Source organism: Macrosteles quadrilineatus, unplaced genomic scaffold (genome assembly GCF_028750875.1).
Source record: "Macrosteles quadrilineatus isolate MER2022 unplaced genomic scaffold, UCM_ALF_1.0 Scaffold_9__3_contigs__length_116548681, whole genome shotgun sequence".
Lineage (NCBI taxonomy): Eukaryota > Metazoa > Arthropoda > Insecta > Hemiptera > Cicadellidae > Macrosteles > Macrosteles quadrilineatus.
This window is the reverse complement of record NW_026542602.1, coordinates 42,514,182-42,541,914: the sequence shown is the minus strand read 5'-3', so window position 1 is coordinate 42,541,914 and position 27,733 is coordinate 42,514,182. Positions and strand designations below refer to the sequence as shown.

Sequence of the window (27,733 nt, the reverse complement as noted above, 5' to 3'; positions counted from 1 at the left end):
ATATTCATTCAATTACATTTAAAGAGTTAAAAGTGTAACATAAAATTAACATAAAACAACTTCATTAAACAGGTAATAAAAATTACTCAACCATTTTAGAAAATGGTAAGCTGTAAACTGTTTACCCAAATGAAGATCAAAGTTAATGTAATACTGTGAAATAATTAAGTTAGCTTATATAGACAGAGGTCATACATTTCTTATTTCCAAATAATAATGAAGTAAGAGAATCGTTAAGTACCAAAATAAATCCAAAAGTACGTAGATTTTTAACAATTAAAAAATTAACAGCTGAATTCTTATTTACTGAATCAGGATTATGAATATATTTTACCTTCAGATACCGTATGTTCATTATTACTTGTTATTATTCACCGTGATAAATTAAGCTAGATTACCTTTTTACCAAAATTTGGGCCTGGTCCGTGTATTTTGTAATAATTTACTTTACCAAGCTGAATGTTTCCGATGGAAAGGTTTGAGAGATGAGGCTGGACGTTAATTCCGCCCCATGAACCGTAATCCTGGCTAACCCTGCCCCGTTCATTTACATAATACCCCATGTCATATTCCATCATCTTTTACACTCTCAGCATAGGCCAATTCTTATTAAAGCTGATTCAAATTTTATTCTTGGAATTTTTCGCAATACCAACAATGGAATTTTAATAAAGCAAACTAGTAGGAATTTATTTAACGACTTGAAATAAGATCAGAGTTATTCCTCTGACTACTCCAGGGGGTTTGGTCAGTAAAAAAAAAAATTATCCTGTCAACAACTAAGGAAACATTCTATTTGAATGTCTAAAAAGTATGTTCTTGGGTAGTATTACTATGGAATGGAGACATAACTAATAAATCTTATTGTAAACTGTGTATCTTATATGTCACTTTTATATCAAAGTATCAAATATCATTGGAAAACACAATTTTAAAAGTAGGGCGCTCTATAAGTTATTAATTAAACTATATTCTATTTGAATACAAAAATTGCTATATCATGTCCTTTTAGATGGTATTGCATACTCTTTTGTCAATGGTTTCAGTCTGTTTAACAACATTTATTTTTTTATTAGTTTATGATTCAATAGATAGCACCACTGATTCCAGAACAATTATAGCTAAATTTTAATGAAAGGACTACCACTCTACTCTTGCTTTAAAAAATTTACCCTAATGTGATAAAATATTAGGAGTTTTTCTATAAATATTTTACGATTTCCATTTTAGATTAAACACTTTTTCAACAGCTCCTCTGGATTGTTAGTTGATGCATTAATGAGTCTGACTTTCGTGACAATGAATTTCTAATGAAGCCACGGTGATTTGATTTTAATCGTCTCTAATCAAGAAAGTCCAATTTGAAGGAACTCAATACTGAACTTCTTTATATTAATTTTATGGATAATTTGCTTTTTAAATTCAATGAATTTAGATAGTTAATGAAATAACAAAAATAAACATTTAGCTACCGCTATTATTTCAAGCGTAACGGTTCCTCAAATATTTGATATATTGACCAATGTATCGTCATGTATCTATTGACGGAGAGTTTGGGGTATCGAGTAATTTACTATTTAACATCACTGTGGCTATGCTGTGGTTTGCTTTGTAGGCTGGAAGTTTGCTCAAATATTAGCTTAATTCAGTCTTGGTAAAACTTTGTTATATAATTTTCCCGAGGATGATAAAAGCCTAGTTATTATCAATAGCAGATTGTAAGTTAGAATGTTGAGGTGTTTATCAGATTTTACATACAGGGTGTCCGGTCATAAGTGTTAAATAAAATTTTGCATTAAACTACATGGTAATGGTGACAGAATGTCGCAAATTTGAGGTTCCCAACTTCAATAGTTAGAGGATAAAAAATAAATTAAGATTTTTCAAAAATTATTGTAGTTGTTATGAAAAAGGTTATTTTACTCTGTTAAAAATGCACTTACTGTCAATTTCAATGTCATTTTCAGAATCCTCACAAAATTTTAAATAGATATAACACATAATCGTTGGGGTACGGAAAAATATTCTATTTAAAATTCTTTGTTAAACAAATTATTTTTATATCGACGAAAATGTAAATAACATTCAGCAATTTATTTCTCGGTTGTTGAGTTCCGGCGAGGTTATCAAATATGACTAAAAACTTCCTTATTTAAAGGGCTTTACAATGATGTATAACAACATTTACCTACTGTCAAATCCATGGTGAATTTTACGCACTATTGTGAAAAATCACGGTCAAGCCAAAACAGATATTGTAAAAAATAATAAACTTTTACTTACTATTTTATGAGCTGACCACTGATGATGAGGGTGTGTATAATTTATGATTGACCAGACTACACTTGCATCAAACTAAAGAGTTTTTTAAGACTTTGGAAAATTTGTAATTAAAAAACACAACACATTAGTAAAAAACACAATACACACTTTAATTTAAATATGAAAGGATAGATAACACATTAAACAAATCAATGACATACTTTGTCCGAAGCACAAATCACAGTTTGGGTGTAAAGTGCCCACCGTTTTCCCGCAAGCAGGCCCTAGCTCTTTTGCGGATTGCGCCAACTGTGACCTCATACGTCAATTTTTCCCTTACTTTCCCAGCAGCCTCAAAGATTCTCTCCCGTAACTCAACTTCAGAGTTTACAACAGTTGAGTAAACTAGACTTTTCATGTAACCCCAAACAAAAAAATCTAACGGGCTCAAGTCTGGAGATCGAGGAGGCCATGTCACACTTCCTCCACGTCCAATCCATGTCGGGTAGTTTTGGGATAGCCACAACCGAACGCTTTCAGTAAAATGTGGTGGAGCACCATCCTGCTGAAATATGATTTCAGCTCTTTGTTGAGGATCAATTTCATCCAACAACTGAGGTAGAGAGTGCTGAAGAAAATCTAGATATAAATCACCGTTCAGATTTCCTTCGAAGATATGAGGACCAATTAACCGATCTCCAATCACACCTGCCCACATGTTGATCCCAAACCTTTTTTGAAAAGAAGCTTCTCTGGAGGCTTTTGGATTTTCATTATTCCAAAGATGCATGTTGTGAATATTTATCACACCTTCTCTGGTAAAACGGGATTCGTCAGTCCATAGTATTTTTTTAAGGAAGTGATATTCAACAATATCACGTTGAAGAAGCCAGCGGCAGAACTCCTTTCTGGATTCGAAGTCACGAGGCTCCAATCCTTGGACCTTTGTAAAATGATACGGATGGAAGTTATTGTCCTTTAACACTTTGTGTACTTTCCACCGGGACATACTAGTTTCAAGGGCAAGCTGCCTAACACTAGTAGTAGGATTATCCATAACTCTCTAAATTACACCCTCTTCAGCTGCAACATCATGCACAGGTCCTACTTCTTTCTTCTTCTTCTCAACCGATCCTGTTTCCAGCAAACGTTGATGCACTCTAGTAAACACCTGAGTACTGGGGGTGGTGCGATCAGGATACCGATTCTGGTACTCTCTCTAAGCAGCCGACGCATTACCGTTACACAAACCATAAATAAAATGCATTTCAACATACTCCCGAATCGAAAAAGACATAGTTGACCGATTACTGTCCACATATGACTGATAGATCTTTTTAAAATATGACTACTGGTTCACTTGGTTTTCTTATCGCTTGGATAATGTTATCAGTAAAATACCTGAATCTATTGACTAAATCCATTCAACAAGATAGAAATTCCGGGAGATAATTTAAACCTTATATGAAAAATATACGATAACCGTAACTTTATCACAAAAACATTTTACTACTATGTTTCTTGTCTTAGCTTGGTAGTTATAAACAAAGCGTTGCATGCGAGAAAAAATCAAATTATTTGTTGCCTGCACTTAAATGTATTATTCTTCACAATAGATTTTCTTTGCCCTACCATGTTTTTTCACAATAATGATCGAATTACATTAGGAAATTTGAAATACGGTAAAAACTATTATACACCATTGTAAAGCCCTTTAAATAAGGAAGTTTTTAGTCATATTTGATAACCTCGCCGGAACTCAACAACCGAGAAATAAATTGATGAATGTTATTTACATATTCGTCGATATAAAAATAATTTGTTTAACGAAGAATTTTAAATAGAATACTAGCTGTGTACCCGTTCTACGCACGGGGATCTTATAATATTCAGTTGAAACCTTCTTATATAACGAACAGCAGTTGGTTTGCATATTTTAAGATATGCTGGCCAAACTATTATACATAGCTTCATTTTATGTTGTTTTTTGTTGTTCCGGATCGGTATGACAATCAATAAAAGGTTAAATTACCTCTGTGTCTGCCGGTCGATCCTATAACGGTAGGCTTACTTTTATTTTTACTATCTGATCTCGTTTGCATGGCTCAATCACGTCCTGGTTGAAGTTCGTTCGCTACGCTCACTCACCTGTATGTTGGAGCTCGTTCGCTGCGCTCACTTTCCTTCAGGTTAGCTCGTTCGCTACGCTCACTTGCCTTCAGGTTAGCTCGTTCGCTACGCTCACTCGCCTCCAGGTTGCAAATTAGCTGTTGTCATAAATGTAAAAGAAATAATAGTGCTAGTGCTGCACCCTGTTGGTAATCCTTGTAACTTTAATGCTATTGAACATCACAGAACAGAACCAACTTGTTTAATTGAAACAGCTGTTAAGATTCAATAATTTCATTTCTCATAAGGTTAACATGGGCTTCCAGAAATTCCACGTCAAAAATCGACAAAAACTTGATTTTCAAGGGTTTACTGTTAAATATCTAACTGTCTCATATTCGATGAAATACGTCTAAAACCATCTCATATATGTATAGTATTTGGAAAATAAGTTTCAGGCGGGACAGTGCTATAGTTATTGAGGAGTAGTTGTAATAAAGTGCGTATTTTAGCGTTACCAAGAGAATGACAGATAGACAGACAGACAGACAGACAGACAGACAGACAGAAATTGAGATAAGGTTTGATTCGGTTTCTCTGACCTATGAAATGTAAAAATAACCAAAAAGTTCATTATTCTAAGCAATGTACAGACAAAACTCTAATTTTATTTATATAGATTTTTCCGTACCCCAACGATTATGTGTTATATCTATTTAAAATTTTGTGAGGATTCTGAAAATGACATTGAAATTGACAGTAAGTGCATTTTTAACAGAGTAAAATAACCTTTTTCATAACAACTACAATAATTTTTGAAAAATCTTAATTTATTTTTTATTCTCTAACTGTTGAAGTTGGGAACCTCAAATTTGCGACATTCTGTCACCATTACCATGTAGTTTAATGCAAAATTTTATTTAACACTTATGACCGGACACCCTGTATACATGTTTTACAAAAAATTAACAAATTTGCAGCAAAAACCCAACATACATTTTTAAGTTTTTAGTTACGATCGAGAAGGAAATCGTATGGTAAAAATAATCCATGAAGTTTTATAGCTGTAAGAGAAAAGATTTAGCATTATTCAGCAACAGAAGATTTAACAATATTTTTTTATTTTCTCCTTTTGCATTAAGTTCTTTTACTGTATGCAAACTGGGGTTTGCTGTCCTTTAATTTAATTTATCATCAATCCTGGTGAATGTGTGGTTTTTTATTTTTATTTGATGAAAAGCAATGATTTTACTTAATATTTTTCGTAATTTTAGTTTTATTTTTGAAAGTTTGTTTCCCTACACCTTGTGTACTTTTAATTTTTTTTAATTTTCTTATCTACTTCTTCTCACAGGACCACTTCACATTTTTCAAAAGATCTAAGTTAATTAATTATTTACTGATATTTACAATTTTGGTATTGTTGGATTTTGGTATTGTTTGATTACAAATTAAAACCACCCAGAAACGCTTATTTTAAGTATTGTTAAAAATGTTTAACTTTATAAAATTTATTATTTTACGGTCAACTTTACAACATTTACCAAGCTTAAACACATTAAAAAGTTGTGTTACAACCTCCACGACTTGGAAGAAAAATCTTGGTAAAAGTATTTTGTTAAAGAACTATATGGTTAACATTTAGGTTAGTAGCTCATCAATCAAGGCAAATACCCCTTATATCCACTGGAACTTTTTTTATTATAAAACTAATCATATAGAAACCGAAAACATTAACTTAAGCTCTATAAATTCAATATCCTGAGAGTATTGGTTGAAGTTCATCCCACTCTGTGAATTTACGCTAAGATATTTACGCCACACTACACTATTTTGACGATCTTCCCATGCAAGGATTTAGTCCAGAAAACAACTGTTTGCCTATTGGTTGAAGTTCATCCCATTCTGTGAATTTACGCTAAGATATTTACGCCACACTACACTATTTTGACGATCTTCCCATGCAAGGATTTAGTCCAGAAAACAACTGTTTGCCGCCAGCTTAACCAAATGGGGTTTCATTGCGTACTACTGTACTGTAATGAGTTTTACTGGACACCAATCAGCTGATTATACTGTATTTGGGTGGCAATGAGTGGTTATAACAAAAACATAACCACCACCATTAGAGGTTATGACTAGTGATTTTTAGTCCTTTAATTGGTGGTAATATATAAGGATTTGAACGGATTAAGTAGTATGGCGTAAACTATCGTACGTCACTCGTCCAAAATGTGTTTACCGGACTTGTATAGTAATCCCGTACTCGACTTCGTCTCGCACGGGAACGACCACACTCGTCCGGTAAACACTTATTTTCAGGACTAGTAACGTAATATACTATTATGTCTAAGTGGACACAAACATTATCTGATGAAATATGTTGTGTTGCAGCATATATAAAGGTGGCGGCAGCTTTGTGTATCGTAGCGCTCATCACAGACGCCATCGCTACACTGCTAACCGGTCTTGGTCTTAGAAGCAAGGACCACCGCACCAAGTACAAGTACTACAGAGTAGCAGTCTACGTCATGATTGCCTCTTGTAAGTAAACAGATGTTCTGTTCTTCTGATTTTCTCTTGTTTAAAATAAATGCGTGCTGACTCTGGGTTTCACATACAGAAGCTCTCTTGTCCGTCATCTTTGGGACTGGGAGTAAGGTTGAAATGCAAAAAGATGGGATTATCTTGAAAAAGCGATGTTATGTATAAAAAGATTGTATAAGAGTTAAATTTGTATTATGAGGACAACAATAGGTTTTACATACCGTCAAAGTCTTAACGATTAAGATCGCTCAGTAGCTTATTCTTTGCAAAGACAACGTCTTCAAAGCTTGCATCTCGTAAAAAACAGGATCCAAAACAAACTTGAACATAAAGTGTTAATAAGTGATTTTTTTATATTTGAAATAAATGTACTGCACCCTTCTTTGTTGAAAACCTTACAGAAAATCACACAAAATCTGTAGTTATGTTTAAATAGCGTATTGCAAACTTAAAAAAAGTGTAAAAAGAAGAATACTGTCACAAACCCACCAAACAATATTAGTACCATCACCGAAAAATAAATAACTTAACTAGTTAAAACCGCAATGACTGATCAGATAGAAGAGAAAACGGAGCCTGGAAATAGATGAAGAACTCATAAATAGGTATGGAAAACAGAAACAAGCATAACAAAATTAAATTAAAAGTAAATGAAGTGGGGCAGAAAATGAGGCGCCGATGAGTCAGAACAGATATGCGATCTTTAGTCTGACCAGATTTAGCAAAGTGGTGGATGAACTGGGGTTGTATGAGAAAGGTTGTTCTGTACCTTAACTGACTCTAACTCGCGAGGACATTGAACTTGTTCTGGACACACAAAGAAAGTTACAAAGATGAGATTTTTAAGAATTATCCTAGTAATAGAAAAGAAGCTATACATATACAACGGTATACCTCTCTTTAAAGGGGATGAAATTACTTAAAAGTATCTTTAAGTATGATAATACAAGTGTATTCAACACTGGAAATTGCTCGAAGCAAGAATTTCAGTTGAAAAAAAATTTAAGTACCTATCAATTAAAACTATGCAGTTATAAAACTTTGAATGTCATTCGATATTATTTGTTTCAGTGGTGGCGACACTGCTCGCCCTGGTCGTCTATCCAGTCTGTTTCGCTGCCGAACTCACTGAAGGTTGGTATAATTGTAATTTTTTATAGTTAACATTAAATTCTAATTTTAAAAATTTTGTTTTACGCCATACTAAGTGTTGAAATTTCATCTCTAATAATGCATTTCCTGCCAACCAGTTTCAAAAATGTGTCCATATGATTTAAAAGTAAATACGCTATAACATTTTGTTAGTGAAATAATTGATGAATGGAGATTACTATAAATTATTTTATGTATGAAAACCAATATTAACTGGAAGTTGGTTTATGAAAATGCCATAATATTAATCTGTTTTGTTGGAGTAAGCCCTTAAGGAGTTAGGTTATCAAAGTTATCAAAAGAGACCTATTTCTATGTAAATAAATTGGAGACCCCAGAAATGTCGTTTGTCTATCAGAATATATACATCTACCTTTTGAATAACATTTATAAATTTCTTTTTTCATAGTTATAAGAACCTCTGGTGAAACATTTTTGCACGTTTTCCTCCAATTGTAATACTATTACACTTTTATAAAATTTATTTTTTATATGAAGTTTGATTTGTAATTTGTATTTCTATTTAACAATATTTTGTGTTATTAGATAAAGTTCACTATGGAGTAACTCATTATAGTGAGTACAAAGGCAAACCTCTGGTTTTGGAACAAACTAACAAATTTCATTAAAAATAGGCCTATATTAAATGTTTTGTGTTCTGCCCTATAATGAATTGCCACTATTTTGGGACTTTAGATGTATTTGCCTTGTATGCTTTCCTAGTAGCAAACCTATTGCGATTTTCTATGACAAATTTTATTTAATGTTTTTTTTTTTTGTGATCAAGATCTCCAATACTAAAACATTTTGCCAAAAAGGTGTATACTTTTTTACTCCGGTGGGCGTACAGCGTAAGTTCGGCTCCCAACCATAAAGTCACAAGATTATGTTATATCATCTTATTATGAACGTTCTGTAATTGTCGCATACCTTTAAAAAGAAATGATTTACTAAAATGCAGTTTTACATTAGTTCATAAAGTACGGTACTTTTATTCAATGAGAAGGGTAAGAGAGATTAAAGTGTCTTGGTAATTTTTTATCCAAATTATTAAAATCTTTTATGTTTTGAGTCCCCCACACTGTTGTTAAATGATTACTTAAACTTGACGTTGTTTCCCAAATCTGAAAATTAAAATTAGCATTTTTTAACTTACTCAACTGTTTAATAGCATAAAAAATTGTATATTCAAAGCCAATAGCCGAGTATTCTACTGACATCCTAAATTTCCTATAATTACGTTAAAATATTTATGAATTAAATAAAATATTATACAGTGAGCCTACCATCATGAGCAGAAATTGTAAAATGAAAGCTTTGCTTACTTTATTTTATTACTGGCTCACATCCATTAAGTAAATTAAGACATGTCTTTTAATTTCAACCAAACCAACGAGAGAGGTTGAAATAGCACTGCAGGGAAGCAGAATTTTCTGTTAACAAACCTAATTGCAACCTGAATGATGTAACAATCGAGTTTGATGAACAAATGCTGCTTGGATGCTTGTAAGCCACAAAACCTATCCGCTAATTTGATCATTTTGTGTGGGTTTTGCGTACTCTTTTAGAGTGTGTTTTATACTTACGACTTATTAAGGGTTCATTGTAAAATTTGTTAACTTAAAAAAAATTACTTGAAGTGTTCAATCTAAGTGTCAAAATAAATTATAAATAGCCAGTTGGTAATGTTTACAATCATGTTTTGAGCTGTTCCAGTTAATATTGAATAGTTGAATGCTAAAATAGTCGAGGCTGCGAAAAACCACTTAAATTTTTTTATTTTACCTATAGCACAAGGAAAAGTAAAATTACCTCATATACAAAAATATTGTTAATTATATAATAAATAATGGCGTATGCCATTTTACTAATTAATGAAAACTGAAACCCTCTGAATTCAACAAGATGTTCTTTAAGCGAGCCCTTCTCTAATCAAAGTGCTCTTTTTAATTAACTGAAGTGATTCTTTGTTATCACAGAGAATCAAAAGAAAATAATGAATAAGACAATGGTGATTCTTTGTTGAACAGTTTCATTAACTAATTATACTGCTTTTCGGCTTTGGAATGATGTTTGCGTTTAAAAGATTCAATAGAAGATAAATTACTATATTGAAAATATCTGTTGATTTTACATATTTTCTCCCATTAGTTATGTTGCCTTATCACCAGGTTTTTACGTGATAGGTTAATTTAAAACATTTATTTATTACCAGATTACAATAACAGTAACGTAACCGTAAGTGAACCCAATTGGCCGTCAAGTTCAGAGGTTTTCAAGAACACCACTATTCATTCTGTTCTTCCTCTACTTCGTATTCTTTCCACATATTCAGATTTTTCTCCCTACTTTTTTGACTCCATCCAGTAGCTCTGGCTTGGAGTCAAGCATGATTGGTCTTACTTGCAACTTCTTCCAATAGGCCACTCATATTGCAGCTCAGTTTGAAAAGTTTATAGTGAAGAGGAAGTCAACCATTCTCACTCTGATGTCTTACTCTTGTAATATTTTAGTATCAGAGTGCTTATGGTGCTTACTAGCCACTGATCAGAAGCTTTGATCCTGATGTAAATAGCATTTTTTATAGTTTAAAACTGGACCATATCTTTGATCATGGGAAAACAAATGGTTCTGGCAATAAAACCAACTGATGCTATTCATTCAAGCTAAACCATCATTCATTGAACTCTTATCCTCCCCCTTAACACTCAATGGGGCGCTTTCCGAGTTTAAGTCTGCACATTAAGATTTTGTCCAAAAAAAAACAAAAAAAAAAACTATTTAATTGATGTTGCCAATTGTGTCTGACTTTCTACTTGACACGCCACATTTCTGGATTTCCCCAAAACAATGTTTACACTCACTCTTCCCCTAGGTTCAATCTGAGATGCAAGTAAATGAGTGCAGTTGCGAAGGTTTTCTCTGTGTTCCCTATCTAGATTTTGTTTGATTTCATACAAATTAATTTACATATTTGTTATTACAAATGAAAGAGTGTAAAAATCTCCTAAAATATGACTCTCCTGTTACATGATTAGTCTGCTATCAAAAATTTTTTTTCAGATGTAAAACTGCTTCATTGCAGAAAAAATCTCTGCATCGCCCCTCTCCCCGTATTGCCGACCTTAAAAATCACTAAACTATTTTAAAAACTCGTTATTGTTTTTGAGATATTACTCATAAATAGTTGTTGTATAATTTATGTTTTGATATAAATTGGTTCCTCATAAATTTTAGTTAGAAGTTTAGAACTTAACTGAAAAATTATGTGATAAAATCAAATGAAATTGAACTAATTTGCATGATTTTGTGATGCAGGAAAAACTTCTGCAAACACCCTCTCACGATTTAAAGATCAAGGGGCCCGCTTAACACCCCTACTTATATTTATGTCGTAAAAATGCAACAAAATCTAACAGACTGTTTGGTGTTCTCAGGTAACAGACAAGTGTGGGAGTTCGGCTGGGCGTACGGCGTAGGCTGGGGCGCCGCCATCTTTCTGTTTGGCGCGGTGGTCCTCCTGCTGTGTGACAAGGAGTCCGAAGAGATCTACTACAAGGAACGCAAGGTCCAAGCCTAGTGCATTCAAGCCCTGCCTGATGTGGTGCTATAACATTAGGCAGGGGGTCGCGTGCTGCCACGGCCTCGTCAACACTGAGTCACTGGGTTCGAATCTAAATCATGTCTTTGTAACTATCACAATAGGGCTGAACTGACAGTTTGTAAGCTTTGAAGGATTTTATCAAGTGGGATGGCTTAGGACGGTAACAGTTGTTACAATTGAGGTGAAAGTTATGAGTACAGTCGGTTGTGTTCGTCTGAAATATGAATCATGAACATCAAGGTTAACATAAGGAAGGTGTTGATTAAGCTGTCACACGTTGATTCTTGTGACTCTAAAAATAACTTTTCTGGAGGGAGAAATAATCCCCTCCAGACTGGTTAGACTGGGGGACTGGTTAAGGTGTTTGTTTTCAAATTTTATTTTTTTTTATAAAAAAATAGTTATTTTTGTACGATTAAAACGAGTTAAAGCACAGATATTGAGATGAGTTAAGAGGTTACTGATTGTTCTACCAAATTCTAATAAAGGGAATAAGTAATGTAATTTATTAAATTCATTCATGGATACTGGCAATGCAGCATGTTAAATTAAACTCAGTCAAAGAAATAATCTTCCATAACATGTGTATCTTCTTTTACTAGTACTACTTTTACTACTTTTCTTGTATAGAAAAAAACATGCACCAGAATTCAAAGCTTTAAAACTTTCAGAACAGATAAACAGTACGGTAATACAACTGTAAATTTACTAAAAGCATTTTTTACAAAAAATTATCATAAGCATGACAGCTTTATAAGGTACTATTAGCTGGTTTATGAAACTTTACAAAACATCCGAGCATTATCAGAGTTTATCGTCTAAAATAATTACGGCTTGAAAAATAATCGAAAACATGTTCTAAGCTACCTAGTTACCCATTTTAAGAATCCAAAGATACATGTTTGAATTCATGAACAGTATTCAAAAAAATGTTCAATCATTACATTGTACTTATACAAAACAATTGATACTGAACAAGACCCGTCGACTTCCCAGTGACTTGATATGGTAAGGCCGTGACAGCAGTGCTCACTCTAGAACGACATATCGACCATGTAGTGTTCAAAGGTTGCTCAAAACTATGAGCATGTGACAGATGCTCATATGTGAAAACAATTTTTCAAATTTTTTTACCCAAGGAAAGTTTTTAGTTTTCACCAGTGATATTTAGTTTCTTTTCTGGTAATTTTTCTCCTGTCGATCTGAAATTCTGACACAAAAGTTTTGCGTGCGTACTTAACAAAGCACATAATCGTAAGTCCAAAACCAAACCACTGTTCGAAAGTTTAACTTTGTCAAAGTGGAACTATTTTTTCAAATCGGAAACCTTTGAGCACTGCGGGTTTTTTCCTGATAGAGTCCAGATGTAAGTAGACACTGTGTGATAGTCCCTCCTAAGTTGTACATAACCCTCAGCACAAATCTAGAATCTTGGGTTCGTTTCGGCTGATAACTTTTTTTAACGAGTGATTTACGAAAGTGTTTCAAATTCTGATTGTACAGAAACGGACTGTATTTTATATGCCTGATCAATTACCAGTGTTTATTACTGGCAGATTTACTACGGTTTTAGCCGATTTTTCTGTCACCGAAAATTGTGTTCAAATTCAGTGAATTTTAGCCTCGTGGCTATTTAGTTTTTGTGTGAACAAATAATTTAGTTTTCATTCAATGTAGTTATGTTCAAAGTACAAAATGTTCAGTTGTGAATGTAATAGATTACAATAGTGTAATGTGCCACTATGTAAACTACAAACTTTTATCGAACAAATTTCTCTTGGAAATTACTTTCTTTGCTGAATTCATAATGCAAGGGAGTTTGACTCTTAAGCTATTAGAGTATTACATTTCAATTTTCAGTATCATAATTGTGTGAGTATTCTTGTTTTAGCCGTACATGATTTTAAACGAGATATAGCCAATGAAAAGTGAATAAAAGCTGTTAGTTATTTATGGAGATTTTAAAATATTTGTTATTGTTATGCAAAAATTAGTCAAACAGTTTCAGTTAGTTAGGAATGTATAACATGTTAAACAATATTTACAAGCCTGAAATTTTACATTGTTAGGAGTGAGAGTGTTTTGTTTTTGGAAATGGTTGTGTACACCTACTCAAGTACCTCGTTCGAAGTTATTTTTTTTATGTAATGAAACAAAAATAAAGTTATGTTAAGTAATAATACGACTCCCTCTAATCAGCAAATTATTTGTACAATGTGTATGTTTAAAAATATCTTTTCAACTTCATGAAAATAGAGTAAATATTTAGCTCACTCCAAATCATCAGGTTGTGTAAATAAGTGGATTATTTATTACTCAAAGAACAAATCTATAAGATATTACTTTTGCAATAATGTGATATTTTGTGTTCCTGTGTATATATATAGGTACAATTATTTTTGTGACATGAGTTGAATTTTAGAAAAGTCATGACTACTTTATAGTTTACTAGCTGTACCCGCGGGCTTCGCCCCGTTTAACTTCATAAGTATTCGCATGGCTCATTCACGTCCTGGTTGAAGTTCGTTCGCTACGCTCACTCACCTTTAGGTTGGAGCTCGTTCGCTGCGCTCACTTGCATTCCGGTTAGCTCGTTCGCTACGCTAACTCGCCTCCTGGTTGAAGTTCGTTCGCTACGCTCACTCACCTTTTGGTTGGAAATTAGCTGTTGTCATATATTTAAAAAAAAATTAATAGTGCTGCACCCTGTTGGTAATCCTTTTAACTTTTATGCTATTGAACATCATAGAACAGAACCAACTTGTTTAATTGAAACAGCTGTTAACATTCATTAATTCCTTTTAAATATGAAAAATCATAAGATTAACATGGGGAACTACAGAGCCACTGGGGCGGAGCCCGAAAGGGTTTTTGAGATAAGAATATGCTTTAATGTTAATCGGGAATGTGAGCTATTATCATGCAAAATTTCAGCCCAATCCGTCCAGTAGTTTATGCGTGATTGAGCAACACACACACAAACACACACACAAACATACACACAAACATACACACAAACTCACAAACTTTCAGATTTATAATATTAGTAAGATGTACACTAGAAAGGAATGCACAATTTTCTCAAGGTTGTCAATATTTTGGCTGCTACTCATGTATTATTTTTAACACTGTACATTCAAAAAATTGTAAAACACTTTCCTGAACTACTCGTATGTGTTTCGAGTTGTATGAGTTCCAAAATACTAATTATTGAGAAATTTTAAATCAATAAGTAATTTATTATTTGAAGATGGTATTTTATCCAAGAAAGGTGATATTTTTTATAGGGAGACAGTGTGAAGAAATATGACAGACAAATAGTAATGCTGGTTAACCATATTACTGCCCAGTTTAACGGACACTTGTTTAAAGGTGAAAGAATACTGGATTGTAGTAGATTGTTAGTCTCTGTCGCTGATTGGTCTTTATTGAGATCAGCTCTGCCGCTATTTCTAGACGTTGATTACAGGTATTTGTTATTGTAAACATTATTTTATTTGCATTTACATAAACTTGCATCCATAATCAATTTTGTTTCAAAATGTTTAAAATGAGTTAAAGCTCAGTTTATCCAACACCTGTTTTAAGGGTAAAGACTTTATGAATTGCTAAACTATCAATATTTAACTGTTGTGTATGTAGTAGAGACAAAGCTTTAATTTACGTTTCTTAAGCTTTTCAACGGTGGAGCTGCAAGGTTTTGTGGCTGTGAGTTTGGAGATGGTTTTGCGATCACGTAGAATAAGATTGTACATAAATCCTTCATCAGTTCACCAATGCTTTTATACGAGAGCAAATCAACAAAGTATGATGTTTTATACTACATTAATTGTAAATAAGTTTAAAATATCGTTTCGATCAAAAAGCGAAAAATATCTAGGGAAAGTTACCTAATGCCAATTTTTCCACCTATCACCAGTTACTGTACCAAATGTTTATCCATTGTTGTTTGTAGCTTTTACTACAAACGTTTATTTATAGATGTTATTATTTAGTTTATACTTCTACTGTCAATCTCTATGCAGATCGTTTTATTTATTTCATTCCTAATATTTATTTACTGTAAACAACTTACAGTGCTTCCTGTCACAGCTCTTATTTGATATTACTCTTATTTGATGTCCTATCTTCGTTAGTTTATTATTTGGTGTTGTTAAATTTTGACGCACAATTGTATATCTGTATGATAATATATGAATAAGTGTATTTTAGTTGACCCAATGTTGTAATAATGTAGCATATTATTTTAACCTCAGATTTTTTAAATTTATTTATTTGTGTACACTTTTGCCTTCCAATAAGCTGGACCTTCAAAGAATAAAAATTAACAAATGCTAATAATTTTGTTGTTGTTTTACCAACCTTCTACTGTGGTAGTGTATTTACTTATGAATAATGAATTATTTTATTTCCATTAAAAAATTACAAATTAAAAACAATTTTACTTTTTGAAATATAACTGACCACTTTATCATGGTTGTGATTCAGTAGGTCAGCACAACAAGTAATTGTTTAACAACACTACCAGCCTATTCACACAACATTGCCAAACACTTCCTCTTTACAATATTTGACCCTCCTATTACAGTTGTGTGGTCAGTAGAGAAAATTATTAACAATCTAAAAATAAACATTAAACCAGCCTAGCTCAACGTAAAAAATGACACCTGCTCTTTGTGATGTTTGACAATCCGTTTCTTGATAAAGCTAAATACTTAAACTAAACAACTATTTTAAAACTATTTTAGTATATTGTTACATTTTTAACTTTTTGCACTTTTTGTCATCTTTGTCGTTGATGTAATTGAGAACTATTTCAACATCAGCTTTCTCTGTACCAGCTCGGAATCACTATATTTTAATTCCAAAGCTGCAAGGTACCTCTATACACCACAACAAACTACAATTCAAGAAAACAAAAAGGCTAATTTTGGCCAGTGTTGCATTCCCAAGGTTCGATTGTTGTTCTGTTGGGTAGTACATACCACTTGACCATCAGAGTGACATGGACTAACAGTGTGAACTTGAAATTGTTGTGGCTAGTATAACGGGCCACCCAACCAGTTAAGACAACCTAAAAATAGTCTTTTGTATTGTAAAATGTTAAAGACAAATGATTCACCTTCTAACTTAAAATTTAAAATTTTTAGAACATATTTTTTTAGGTTTAGATTGATTTGTGGACATTCAAAAATAAAATTGATTATATCAAAGTACCTAGTTACCAAATTAATCTCTACCATTCTAGAGAAAGCTTTTTAGCTAATTTAAATTAAATAGCATTGAAATTATTAGTCTTCTTTGTGACATTTCCTTGCAGAACATCAAAGGTAATTCCTAATATTATCCCTCAAAACTATGAAAATTTTACAGAATAACAAGGATAAACTTGCTACATCTGATCAAGGACAAAAAAAAAAACACAAAATTGTTGTTCCATTTTATATAATGGATCAATTTGTCAAGAATAAAACAATTATTGGGTGTGGTGTGGTATAATTAGTTTTTAACTCAAAAAATCTTTGTGATGTGACCAAATGTTAAAACTTCGAATCTGCAGTTTCAAGCTTCATAGCTGTAGAGTGTATGCTGGAAACCCAGCTTTTGAAGGCTCCTGAATGTCGTTTAAGAAGTAGGCAACTCCAGCTAGACCTGAAACAGAATTGTGTACTGTAAAACATAATTCTTACATGCATTTAACAGGTGAAACAAATCTACGTTGAATACTGTTTTTTATATATATAACTAGCTGTAACCCGCGGGCTTTGCCCCGTGTAACTTCTTAATTTTCAAGATTATCTCGTTCGCATGGCTCAATCACGTCCTGGTTGAAGTTTGTTCGCTACGCTCCCTCACCTTTAGGTTGGAGCTCGTTCGCTACGCTCACTCACCTTTAAGTTGGAGCTCGTTCGCTACGCTCACTCACCTTTAGGTTGGAGCTCGTTCGCTGCGCTCACTTGCCTTCAGGTTAGCTTGTTCGCTACGCTAACTCGCCTCCAGGTTGAAGTTCGTTCGCTACGCTCACTCACCTTTTGGTTGCAAATTAGCTGTTGTCATAAATGTAAAAGAAATAATAGTGCTGCACCCTGTTGGTAATCCTTGTAACTTTAATGCTATTGAACATCATAGAACAGAACCAACTTGTTTAATTGAAACAGCTGTTAAGATTCAATAATTCCATTTCTCATAAGGTTAACATGGGAAACTCCAGAGCCACTGGGGCGGAGCCCGAAAGGATTTTTGAAATAAGAATATGCCTATATGTTAATCGGGAATGTGAGCTATCATCATGCCAAATTTCAGCCCAATCCGACCAGTATTTTTCGAGTTTACTTTTCCATACACACATACACACATACAGCAACCACCTCTTTTTTATAATAGTATAGATTTGGGTATTTTGCAATGTTAACCCTTTGCGGTCGAATGGCGAGTATAGGTTGCCGCCCGCCATTTTACTAACTGCTCAAAAATGGCAACCTACAAGGACCCAAAAAAAAAAAAAAAATATATATATATATATTCAAAAATCAAAAAAGTTAATTTTTTGGTCAAATGGCGAGTATAGGTCGATGGGTGCCATTTACCTGACTGCTTGAATGGCAAGCTAAATTTACCGGAAAATGTGGAAAAAATTCGAGCTCAAAGGGTTGACTGTAGTTGACGTTTTTTTTTCAAAATTTTTAAACAAACTTACCTTCGAAGAGCGAAAACGGTCGGTCAGGCTTCATTTGTTCATGTTTGGGAAGGGAAAGACACCAATCAGCAAAACATCCTGCTCGATAGAGATGCTTTACATCCTGCAACCAATAATATTCTGGTTTGAACTATACGCTACATCATTTTCCAAATACATATTTTTAACCAAGTAATTTAAAGCAATTCACTGAAATATTTTTTTATTGGGTCATGTTTGGCAACATCAGAGTGTACTATGTTTTCTTTCTCTTTCACTAACTTTTAAATTGCTTTGTTAGATTATCAGCAAAAAGAAATGAGAAATTGGTAAACCAAAAATTAATCATCAAAATAAAGACACTATGTGTACCACAAATTTCACATGGATACAGATACAATAAAGCAATGGTTAGCATTACAATTGTCAGGATAGTACATTGATACAATGTGGTCCTCGGCTAATTTCAGAGAGCCATTTGTTTTGTACAAATCAGCAAATAGCCCTAAAAGGTTAGGAGACCAGCTAATAAATAACTCAATATTATTTTATTATATGTTATATATTATGCTATCTCTACTGACCCCAGTGAGTTGGTAGAGTTGCAGGAAGGTGTAAGCATTGCCAGAGACTCCATGACAGATACTGTAGCCTTTGGTACACAACCCTCGCTTCCACACAACCTCGCCAGCCTCCAGGGCTAGGTTGCGGTAACGGTCATCACCAAACTCCTGCAACACCATCATAGTCAACAGGTACATATTCTTTTATAAATACAAAAAATGGGTTTCCATCCTGTTATATTATGTTATATGATGCTACTAGGCTCTAGCAAAACGATCATGATTAACTACATCTGTTTCGTGCTGTGAAAATGGAGCATATCTTCAGGTTCCTTGCTAAGGCTTCTTTTATGCACGACGTTTTCGGTCGGGCGGAATCATTGTCCATTTTATGCAGTTTCTCCGCCGAGCGGAATCTGCTAGTTTTTTATGATGCCCGCGGTGGGGGTAGTCATTGCTGCCAACTTTGTTCATTTTTCCATCGTCAGTGACCCAAGATGGATCCTTGTTTATTGGTTTATACCTATTTGTGCGTAAAGAAAAATATACGACGGCGATGGAGGTGGGCTGAACAGTGTACACCCGGTGAATGAAAGTCTTAGGGTTGGCAGCAATGACCGTGTTGGCAGTACTGCAGGGTTGCCAATGAGATGGTGTGATTGCCTTTTGTACAACAATTCCCATATTAATCCCGGGTAAGCCTATACCTTTGATACAAAAATGCCCATGTCAGTCCCGGGAATAAAGTTGTATTATTTCTACGAAACAGCAAGTTTGTATTATTCCGCGGATTTAAACAAAAATGTAATTCTCACGCAGTAATTTTCCCCTACATCTCTTTATTTGTACTCATCAATCAGTTACAACGAATAAGGATAATCTATTTACAATGATTAGGCGATTTCAATACTGTGGATGACAGAGCGTGGGTAGGTTGGCAGCACTACATTCCGCCCGACGGAAAACGCAGTTACATAAAAGGGTTCCATTTGAACCTATGTAAAAACACGCTCCGACAAAACGCCGAAACTCGGCGGAGTCTAGGTCCTCCGTCTGCCTCTGACGGAACGCTGAAACGCGACGGAGATTCCGTCGTGCATAAAAGGGTCGCATTTGAACCCTTAAAACACTCACCGACGGAAAGCCTGATAGATTCTGATAGATTCCGCCCGACGGAAAATGCCATGCATAAAAGAGGCCTAGTGTTCCTTAATGGTGGAGTTTGTATGGAGATAAAAAAAAACAAAAAATTTCACATACCAGACTAAACATTTTAATAAACTGTTAAGTCAGACACTGATAGGGAATGAGATGTAGCGCCGGTGGATGTTAAGTCGCGACTGTCGGCCTAGAGGGTTGTAGCATTATCACATAGCTATTGCTGTTTGGCGGGACTTGAACCTTGGCCTCACTCTTGGTAAAAATAGAGTACTATTAAAATTTTCCAAACAAGCAATAACTCCAAAGAGGACGAATTTAGTAGAAAACGTTTTGACATCCTTTGCAACACATAATCCTGACAATAACGTTCATATTTTGTCAACATGGATGTCTTAATATTTAAGTTGACATTCAGCTTAAAGGCCTAACCGATTACTCCAAAGAATGACGAGTTAGGAAAAAAACGTTTTAACATCACCTTGCTGATGATTTTCTTACATATTATTTTGTCAAAATGGATGTCCCAATTTAAGTTGACATTTAGCTTAAGCCCTAACAAGGTCAAGGTTTGCGGGCTAACATATCTCCTATACAGTAGACTCCCTCTTATCCGGACACCTTTTAACCGGACTACACTCGGCGGAAATGACATCTCTTTAACCGGAAAATTTTTATCAGCTATTAATTTAACCGGACTAGATTGGCAGGAAGTGGGCGGTACTGAAACAACTGTTCTCAAGGGAAAGATTTGAGACCAGTGATCACGTGTCTAAATACAATTCTCTCCTAAATTTAAGTCGAATATCACAGTAAACGGTCCGTTTGAACAAGTTTTTAGTGACGAAGGTTTAACCAGAAAAACCATTATCCGGACTGACCTCGGTCCCGAGGAGTTTGAATAAGAGGGAGTCTACTGTATTCTTAAATTCCAAATTATGTTAAAACCATCTTTAGAAAAACCTATACAAATTTAATGAGAGGGTTTGGACTGTCCATTTAACGATATTACATTATTTATTCTGATTGGCCGCCAGAACTATTTTATACATAGTGTATTGTTTTACATACAAATTTTCTATAGCTATGACTCATCCTTGTATTATGGCTTGGAAAAAATCTGAAACTCAAATCACAATGAAGAGTCAGGTGTTAAAAAATTGTGCATACTCGTAACTAAATTATCAATCAATATCCAATAAATGATCCTGCTTTTTTAGGTTAATCAATTAAGTTAGCAATGTTACTTGCCTTGTAGGCTGTGGCAAGTAAATCAGCAAACCCAGGAGCCCCGTGGCACCACTGGACGAGTCTGTCGCTCCTGCTGCCTTGCGATGAAGGAAAGTTCCCAGAGGGTAATCGTTCACCAATCAGACTGTCTAGTGTCGGACGAATAAGTTCAGCTTTGTCTTGTGACGATAAAACGCCAGACTGAAACATTGGGTTGTATTATGATTTGAAAATGTATAAGTTAAAACTGAATAAACCTAGATTGGGATGATTTTATTGTTAAATTGAAATCCCAAAACCATATTTAATATTTATGAAGGTGATTAATGTTTTAAAAATATGTTTAGAATCAAGATACAGGAACTGTACCAATAAACTACGGCTATTGCATTAATGCATTAATTTGGTGAGTCGGTGGCTCAGTTGGTAGCGTCACGGACTTCGGGCCCAAGGCAGTGATGTCGTGGGTTCGGATCCTGGTCACTGCCACTAAAATTTATCAGTACAGTTCACCTTCATACCCTTTGCTTTGCTGAATACGTTCCACGCACAGATCTGTAGTCTATGTGGACGGGCAATGCAAGGTTATAAGAGGCAGCCAACCTCTTTAAAAAAAATTAATATATTATTAACATAACAATAATAGTTAGAGTTAAACTCCGTTCATGACATTTAGGTGACTTGAGGGGAAGTTTCTCCACTACCTTTTTTTGCCAAATGTATATATAGGTAACAGCTGATTGACGTTTTGGCAAACCTCAGCTGTAGAGCTATTGTTCTAAAGGTAGGATCAAAAGTAGAGGGAATAGATTTCTTCTCCTAAATTCGGAACGGCATATAACAATAAAGTTGTGAAGAATTTAACTTTTTTGTATTACATTTAGAAATTCAGGTAAATCAAAACCAAACTACTTAATATACATTACCGGTAAATGAGGTATACAAATTTAAAAGAGGATGAATATTATTGAACAATAAAAATTACAATAAGCCTAAATCAAATAGTAGCAAACTTACAGTACACAAAATACAAGTTAGTGACTCATCCAACTACATTCTATTTTAATAAATAATTAGCTGAAAATGGGATTTGCAGTTCAGTATCAACAAGTAAAGTGTTACACAACACTCTCAAACCACTTCCCCAGCTCACCATAAACATCAAGTACAGTATACCGGCGACCCCGTGAGCGGCACCGAGGTAGTTCTCATCATACCACTCGAACTCCAGTGGTACTCTGCTGCGGTACTCCGCACTGCGCGCAGCCCCTGACCGCAGCACCGCAGCCACCACCTGTAAACACACAGCGACATCGCACTACAGTACCTGCAGCAGTAGGTAGAGTATGCCAGCGGTGCCGTGCGCCGCCCCGTAGTAGTTCTTGCCGTGCCACTGATAAGCTAATGGCGCTTTGCTGCGTATCAACGATGCTCGAGCCTTTCCAGAGGACAGGACCACGCCAACTACCTGTGCATACCAGTCTTAGTATGTTGATAGCCATTGTCTCAATGTAGAAAACCATCTTCTCAACATCGTTGCAAACTATTGCTCAATATCACTGGAAAATCAGTATTGTTATAAATTAAATTAACCATACCATTGTTTTAATAACTAAAAGGATTAGTTTAATTGTTTGTGTATAAGTTTAAATGGTTAATGAGAGATTTTGAGAAGAAGTTTTAGAAGAATTATCGAGCTTCGATACTTTCCTATATGGCTGAGATTATGTAGGTTAATATCTTTTTAATTACCGTACATTATGGAGTAATTAGGGGAATGGAGAGTTTTATGTCTTTTTTTAAGGAAATTGTGAAACTAAAAAAAATCTATTTAATTAACAAGTGTAACTATTTTTAACACATTGATTAGTAAACAGTTGTTTGCTCTCGTAGAGATAAATCTGTGTTTTTTTATACTAATTGAATACACAGTTCTATTTAATTAAATAATTTGATAGCTGTTAAATATTAGCATACACTAATTCAAAACACAAAAGCCTATACATTTTTGTTTATTCCTCAGCTATTCTGCTAAAGCTAATAAAATAGAAAAAAGATTTGTTAAAATGCATGATAATACACTAACGGTAGGCTACTGTCATGTTAAAAAGAACTGTTCTTCCTTTTACAATAAATTTTAGATTTTATATTTTTATCTGAAACTATAGTTTTTTTTATTTTTTTTTATGTAGCGTACCTTATTAGTAGAGAGTGCCAGATCCCACTTGTCTTTGTTATTAACGTTTAATGGCTTACTAGATATTTTATTGTGGTCATCTAATACAGTTAGCTGCTAAACAAAGCAATATCAATAATTATTGAATAAATAATGTTTAATCATGCATTAATTTATTACAGTAAATTACTATATAGTAAGAAGCACTATCTAGGTGCTAAACCTAGGCTAACTAACCAGAGGTGCCCACCACCCCCGAAGGTCAGGTGCGCAATCCCCCTCCCCCCATTTCATACCAATCCTACACAACCCCATAGCTTATCACCTACCCCCTTTCAACACCAAAACCAAAATCTCGAGAATTCAATGAATATAAAACCAATTAATAATTGTCAAAACTAAATGTAATTGCGGTGATATTAAGAGCATCAGAGCATCCCTCAAGATCTCAAAGACATTGTGCTGTTGCGACGATCATTTGTTATTATCAAACACAAAAATTGTGTTGCATAGTTAAGGGAGGGTACAAATTTAACATAAAACTGAATAAATTATCAATGGCAATGTGTCAAATAAAAAACCCCCAAAATCTCAGTCCCGCACTTGCGCCATAGTCCCTTCTTCTGGGCACCTCTAAGAGTAACAATGTAATACAGTAGACCTGAAAAACTAAATACTTTAAAATGGCGATTAAAATAGTTGTGCACATTAAAATAACAGATACTTTATCATTTTTTCTTAAATTTTGCATCAAACAATTATTTTACATTATTTGGGAAATTTATATTAAGTTTTCCTTTCAGTTGAATATAAGCTTTCTATGGTCATTATTCATACAATTTGACCAAACTAGACAAAACTGATTTTGTTTGAAATTATAACAAACTAAACAAATTTTATGTATAAGGCCCAAATCCTTTTTTCTCTAAAGTAATTTGGTCAACCAAACACTGCATGAACATGGAGAAAATCTTTTTATTCATTATTTATATACTATGTGGGTGCCAAAAGCAGTTGTATAGTAACCTCCAGAAAAAAATAATAGGAATAAGATAAAAAGAAATTCTATTATTTTAAAAAATTGAAGTTAAATTACCTTTTTGATTGCGTTTATATCTACGGACTGAGGCCCAAGATGTTTTCTGACAAACATGAGAGAGTAAAGATACCCGACTCTTCCGTACAAACACTCATCAGGCATCTCTGGGTTACTGGCGATCACATCATCCAGTGCAGACGTTAATCTAGATAAAAACATTGTAAACTGTAGGCTAATAACAATAGTTTAACTGCACACTTACAGATATAAAAAGGCTAAATTTAATATTTGTTAACAATCCAGACTACTGTGAATAAAACAATACTACTGTACTTTCCTCTTTCCTTCCAATCCTGATTTTAGTATTTGTGTGAAATGGTCTTAGCGTAGCTAAACATAATCCCTCTTGGATACAATAGGCTATAATACCTCTGTCATTGGTTATGATTTGATAAAAACGCATACTAATAAACATGATTGGTAAAATGGGGTTTGAACCTTGAAGGCAACTCGAACCAAGTGTACAGTGATTACGAATACAGTACTGTAGTCTCTAATACCTCAATAGTCAATGCTAATACTTAACCCCATCATGCATCATGCAAGCCAACAGCAGCAAGTACATTGCGGACCAATGTGATAGGAAGGATATTGCAAGCATCACTGATTTGTTTCCCAAATGAAAATAAGCTAAAGTAAATATAACAGATTTGTTCCGGTTAGTCAGCGAAAAAAAGCTTTATAGTTGAAACTTGTATCAAGGGCAAAACCCTTAAGTCATATTTTATTTAAAGACATGTTACAGTAGGAAATAATACACTTATAAAAACTATATATACTGTAGAACAGAAAGTAAAGTGTTTATAAAACCCTAAGACAACACACTGATAACCTTTTTCAGACAACCAAAACAAGTGGCAAAACGTTATTATTGGTTGGCTAAGCAACTGGCTGGACACACACACAATGACACTCTGACGATTGTATTTGGCGAAGTTAAAGAAATGCTGAGACTGATAGGGATAGTTATAAATCCGGATAGAGTAGAAGTTTCCTAATACGGCACATTCAGGACTTTGGTGGTGCCGGATTAATGGAAATACTGGATGACTGAATGTCTTCTAAAAACAGCTGATATTGAGAGACAGGCAAAAATTCTGCTGATTTTAGAGCATTTTGCTGATTGCTCCCCACGCCTGCCAATCGCTCCTGACATCTGGCATTCGCTCCCTACTCTGCCGATTGCTACCAACTCTTTCTGATCACTACAGAGACTATCCAATCACTACCGACGTCTCCCGTTTGCTTTCAACTCTGCAAAAGGTGTTAAATATAGCTTAAAACAGCATTTAAAAAATTGGTTAGACTTTTAGACCGATGTGGATTGTTGAAGTGCCGGACCATCGGTTGCCAGATTGGCGGTCTTTTACTGTAGTGACCGTTTTGATATTCAGCGCTCGACTGTATTCTTAAATATCAAACATACTAAACTGCAACTTAAAGACCTACTTTGAAGTAAGTTTCTTAGCCTCCGAAGATTTGCCGAGATGATGAGCTATGACAGCGCTGATGGCAACTGGTCCAGAGTCTTGCAAGAAAGTTGCTCGATTTTTGTGAATCTTTTGAGGAGCTCTTCGCAGTTGGTCCTCTGCTTTCTAAAAAAAAACATAGCTTTTTATAACTTACACAAATTCTTTTGTAAAGATGTTGATTATCAAAAATGTCTTATCTAAAAATACATATAGTTAATAGAAAAACAATTGATTTTATGTACAAACATATTTAACCCTAGTTTCATTGTTATTATCATGTGCGTTGAAACGCTTTAATGGGAACAGTAATAATTTGTTGACTTTACACAATTCATCTATAAAAATGTAGCTTCTATTTAAAATAAAGGATTTTTTATTCGATCTTATTTGAGTATGCTGATGCAGGTTTACAAGATAGAATCAGTTTAAGTTCCTTACTTTTGAGAAACTGTTGTAGCAGTCATGTTAATGTATCTGGGTCTTATGTGAAAACAGCAAGTAGATGGGAAGTAAATTTGTTTTAAGCTTTATGCTTACCGCCAATGCTCGGGAGTCATCAAAGCACTGAGATATCAATAGATTTAGCAGAGCAATGCCTCCCAATCCAGTGTACACTGAGAAATCACTGGTACGATCGCCCTCCTTGTTTACAGTCTCCGTGAATTGATTGGCAGCCTTCTCTATTTTTGACAGGAGTGTTTTATCCAGCTAAAACAATCAAGGCCATGTCGGAATAATATAGAAAGTCAGTATTAGCTGAATTTTAAAAATACAGCTTAATTGTAATTGCTTAGCTTAATCTGTGGACTGTTAGGGTACTATGAAGCTGATTATCAGCAGATCATCATTGTTCATTATGGCTTGTGAAATACTGCAACTGAATCCTGAACTGGACTCCTAAATGGCAGATCAGAAGACAAGCAATCTAAGCCCCCTGCTGGTTAATAAAAGTGAAATAGGCCTAGCCTGGGCTTACTTAAATTTATTTATATTTTACCTGCTCAGTGGATAAATCAATAATTCCATGTCCGTTTTCTCCATCAAAATCTGGGTATGGATTAGTATATTCGTCTTGATTGTTTTGATCCATTGATTTGGGAATTTTGTAGTGTCTTGAAAGCCTTTCTGAAAGAAAATATTGATCAATAACACCGCCAACGCCGGTTTTGTTGATATTTACTAACCTAAAAAAATTAGCAGAAAGTGAAATCATAAGGACTGTCAGATTTGGAGGTGCGCCAACCTAACCAAAACTAAAGATTCTTTTATTAGAATAAAGATTATACAGAAATTATACTGAAGAATGACTAATTATACTGTATGAGATATTAGAACTATTATTGTAAACTGTCTTTTGATCGTTTGAAAGTAAATGATTGTTTGGTAAACATAGGTAAACACACTACTTTAAATTCTTTAGCGATTGTTGTAGTTGAGCTGCACAGCTGTGGGCTGAGATTGAATTCAAAAAAATATTACAAATAAAATCAAAACATTATACAATTTAGTTAACATTTAGTTAAATAGTTCGTAAACTGTATGCCATAGTTATGTCAGTTTCGTTTCGATACTAAATTTATAATTTATATAAATTTATATAATGTGGTCACCAAAGTTGATAAGAAAGTAGCTTATTATAATCAACGCTAAGACCCTCTGACTCATCTAGATGACAGATTCGATTT

General features: G+C 34.2%; 2 protein-coding genes across 7 annotated transcripts in view; one reads left to right on the top strand and one right to left on the bottom strand.

The window, feature by feature from the left end:
- The window catches only part of LOC129002105 (transmembrane protein 47), a 140,163-nt gene extending 124,148 nt beyond the window's left edge, over positions 1–16,015 (top strand). For 4 of the 5 annotated variants that reach the window (XM_054429663.1, XM_054429666.1, XM_054429667.1 and 1 more), the window contains 4 exons: positions 6,766–6,915; positions 7,990–8,052; positions 8,617–8,646; positions 11,508–16,015. In XM_054429663.1, the coding sequence (XP_054285638.1) occupies positions 6,766–6,915; positions 7,990–8,052; positions 8,617–8,646; positions 11,508–11,650 (386 nt within the window). In that variant the 3' untranslated portion in view covers positions 11,651–16,015. The remainder of the gene's footprint in view (positions 1–6,765; positions 6,916–7,989; positions 8,053–8,616; positions 8,647–11,507) is intronic. The other variant, XM_054429664.1, reaches the window with a different exon arrangement.
- A 1,135-nt stretch (positions 16,016–17,150) lies between these two features.
- LOC129002919 (glutathione S-transferase LANCL1) lies at positions 17,151–27,313 on the bottom strand. 2 transcript variants are annotated; one of them, XM_054431041.1, is made up of 9 exons: positions 27,046–27,313; positions 26,586–26,756; positions 26,026–26,171; positions 24,574–24,721; positions 22,629–22,769; positions 21,323–21,502; positions 18,935–19,081; positions 18,372–18,474; positions 17,151–17,326 (listed from the first exon to the last, which is right to left on the bottom strand). In XM_054431041.1, the coding sequence occupies exons 1-9, from the start codon at positions 27,259–27,261 to the stop codon at positions 17,244–17,246; spliced, it is 1,335 nt and encodes a 444-aa protein (XP_054287016.1). In that variant the 5' UTR covers positions 27,262–27,313; the 3' UTR covers positions 17,151–17,243. The 2 variants fall into 2 exon arrangements, with proteins under 2 accessions (XP_054287016.1, XP_054287015.1); XM_054431040.1 differs by lacking the exon at positions 22,629–22,769 and adding an exon at positions 22,455–22,595 and having other exon boundaries at positions 27,046–27,312.
- Positions 27,314–27,733: the final 420 nt, after the last annotated feature.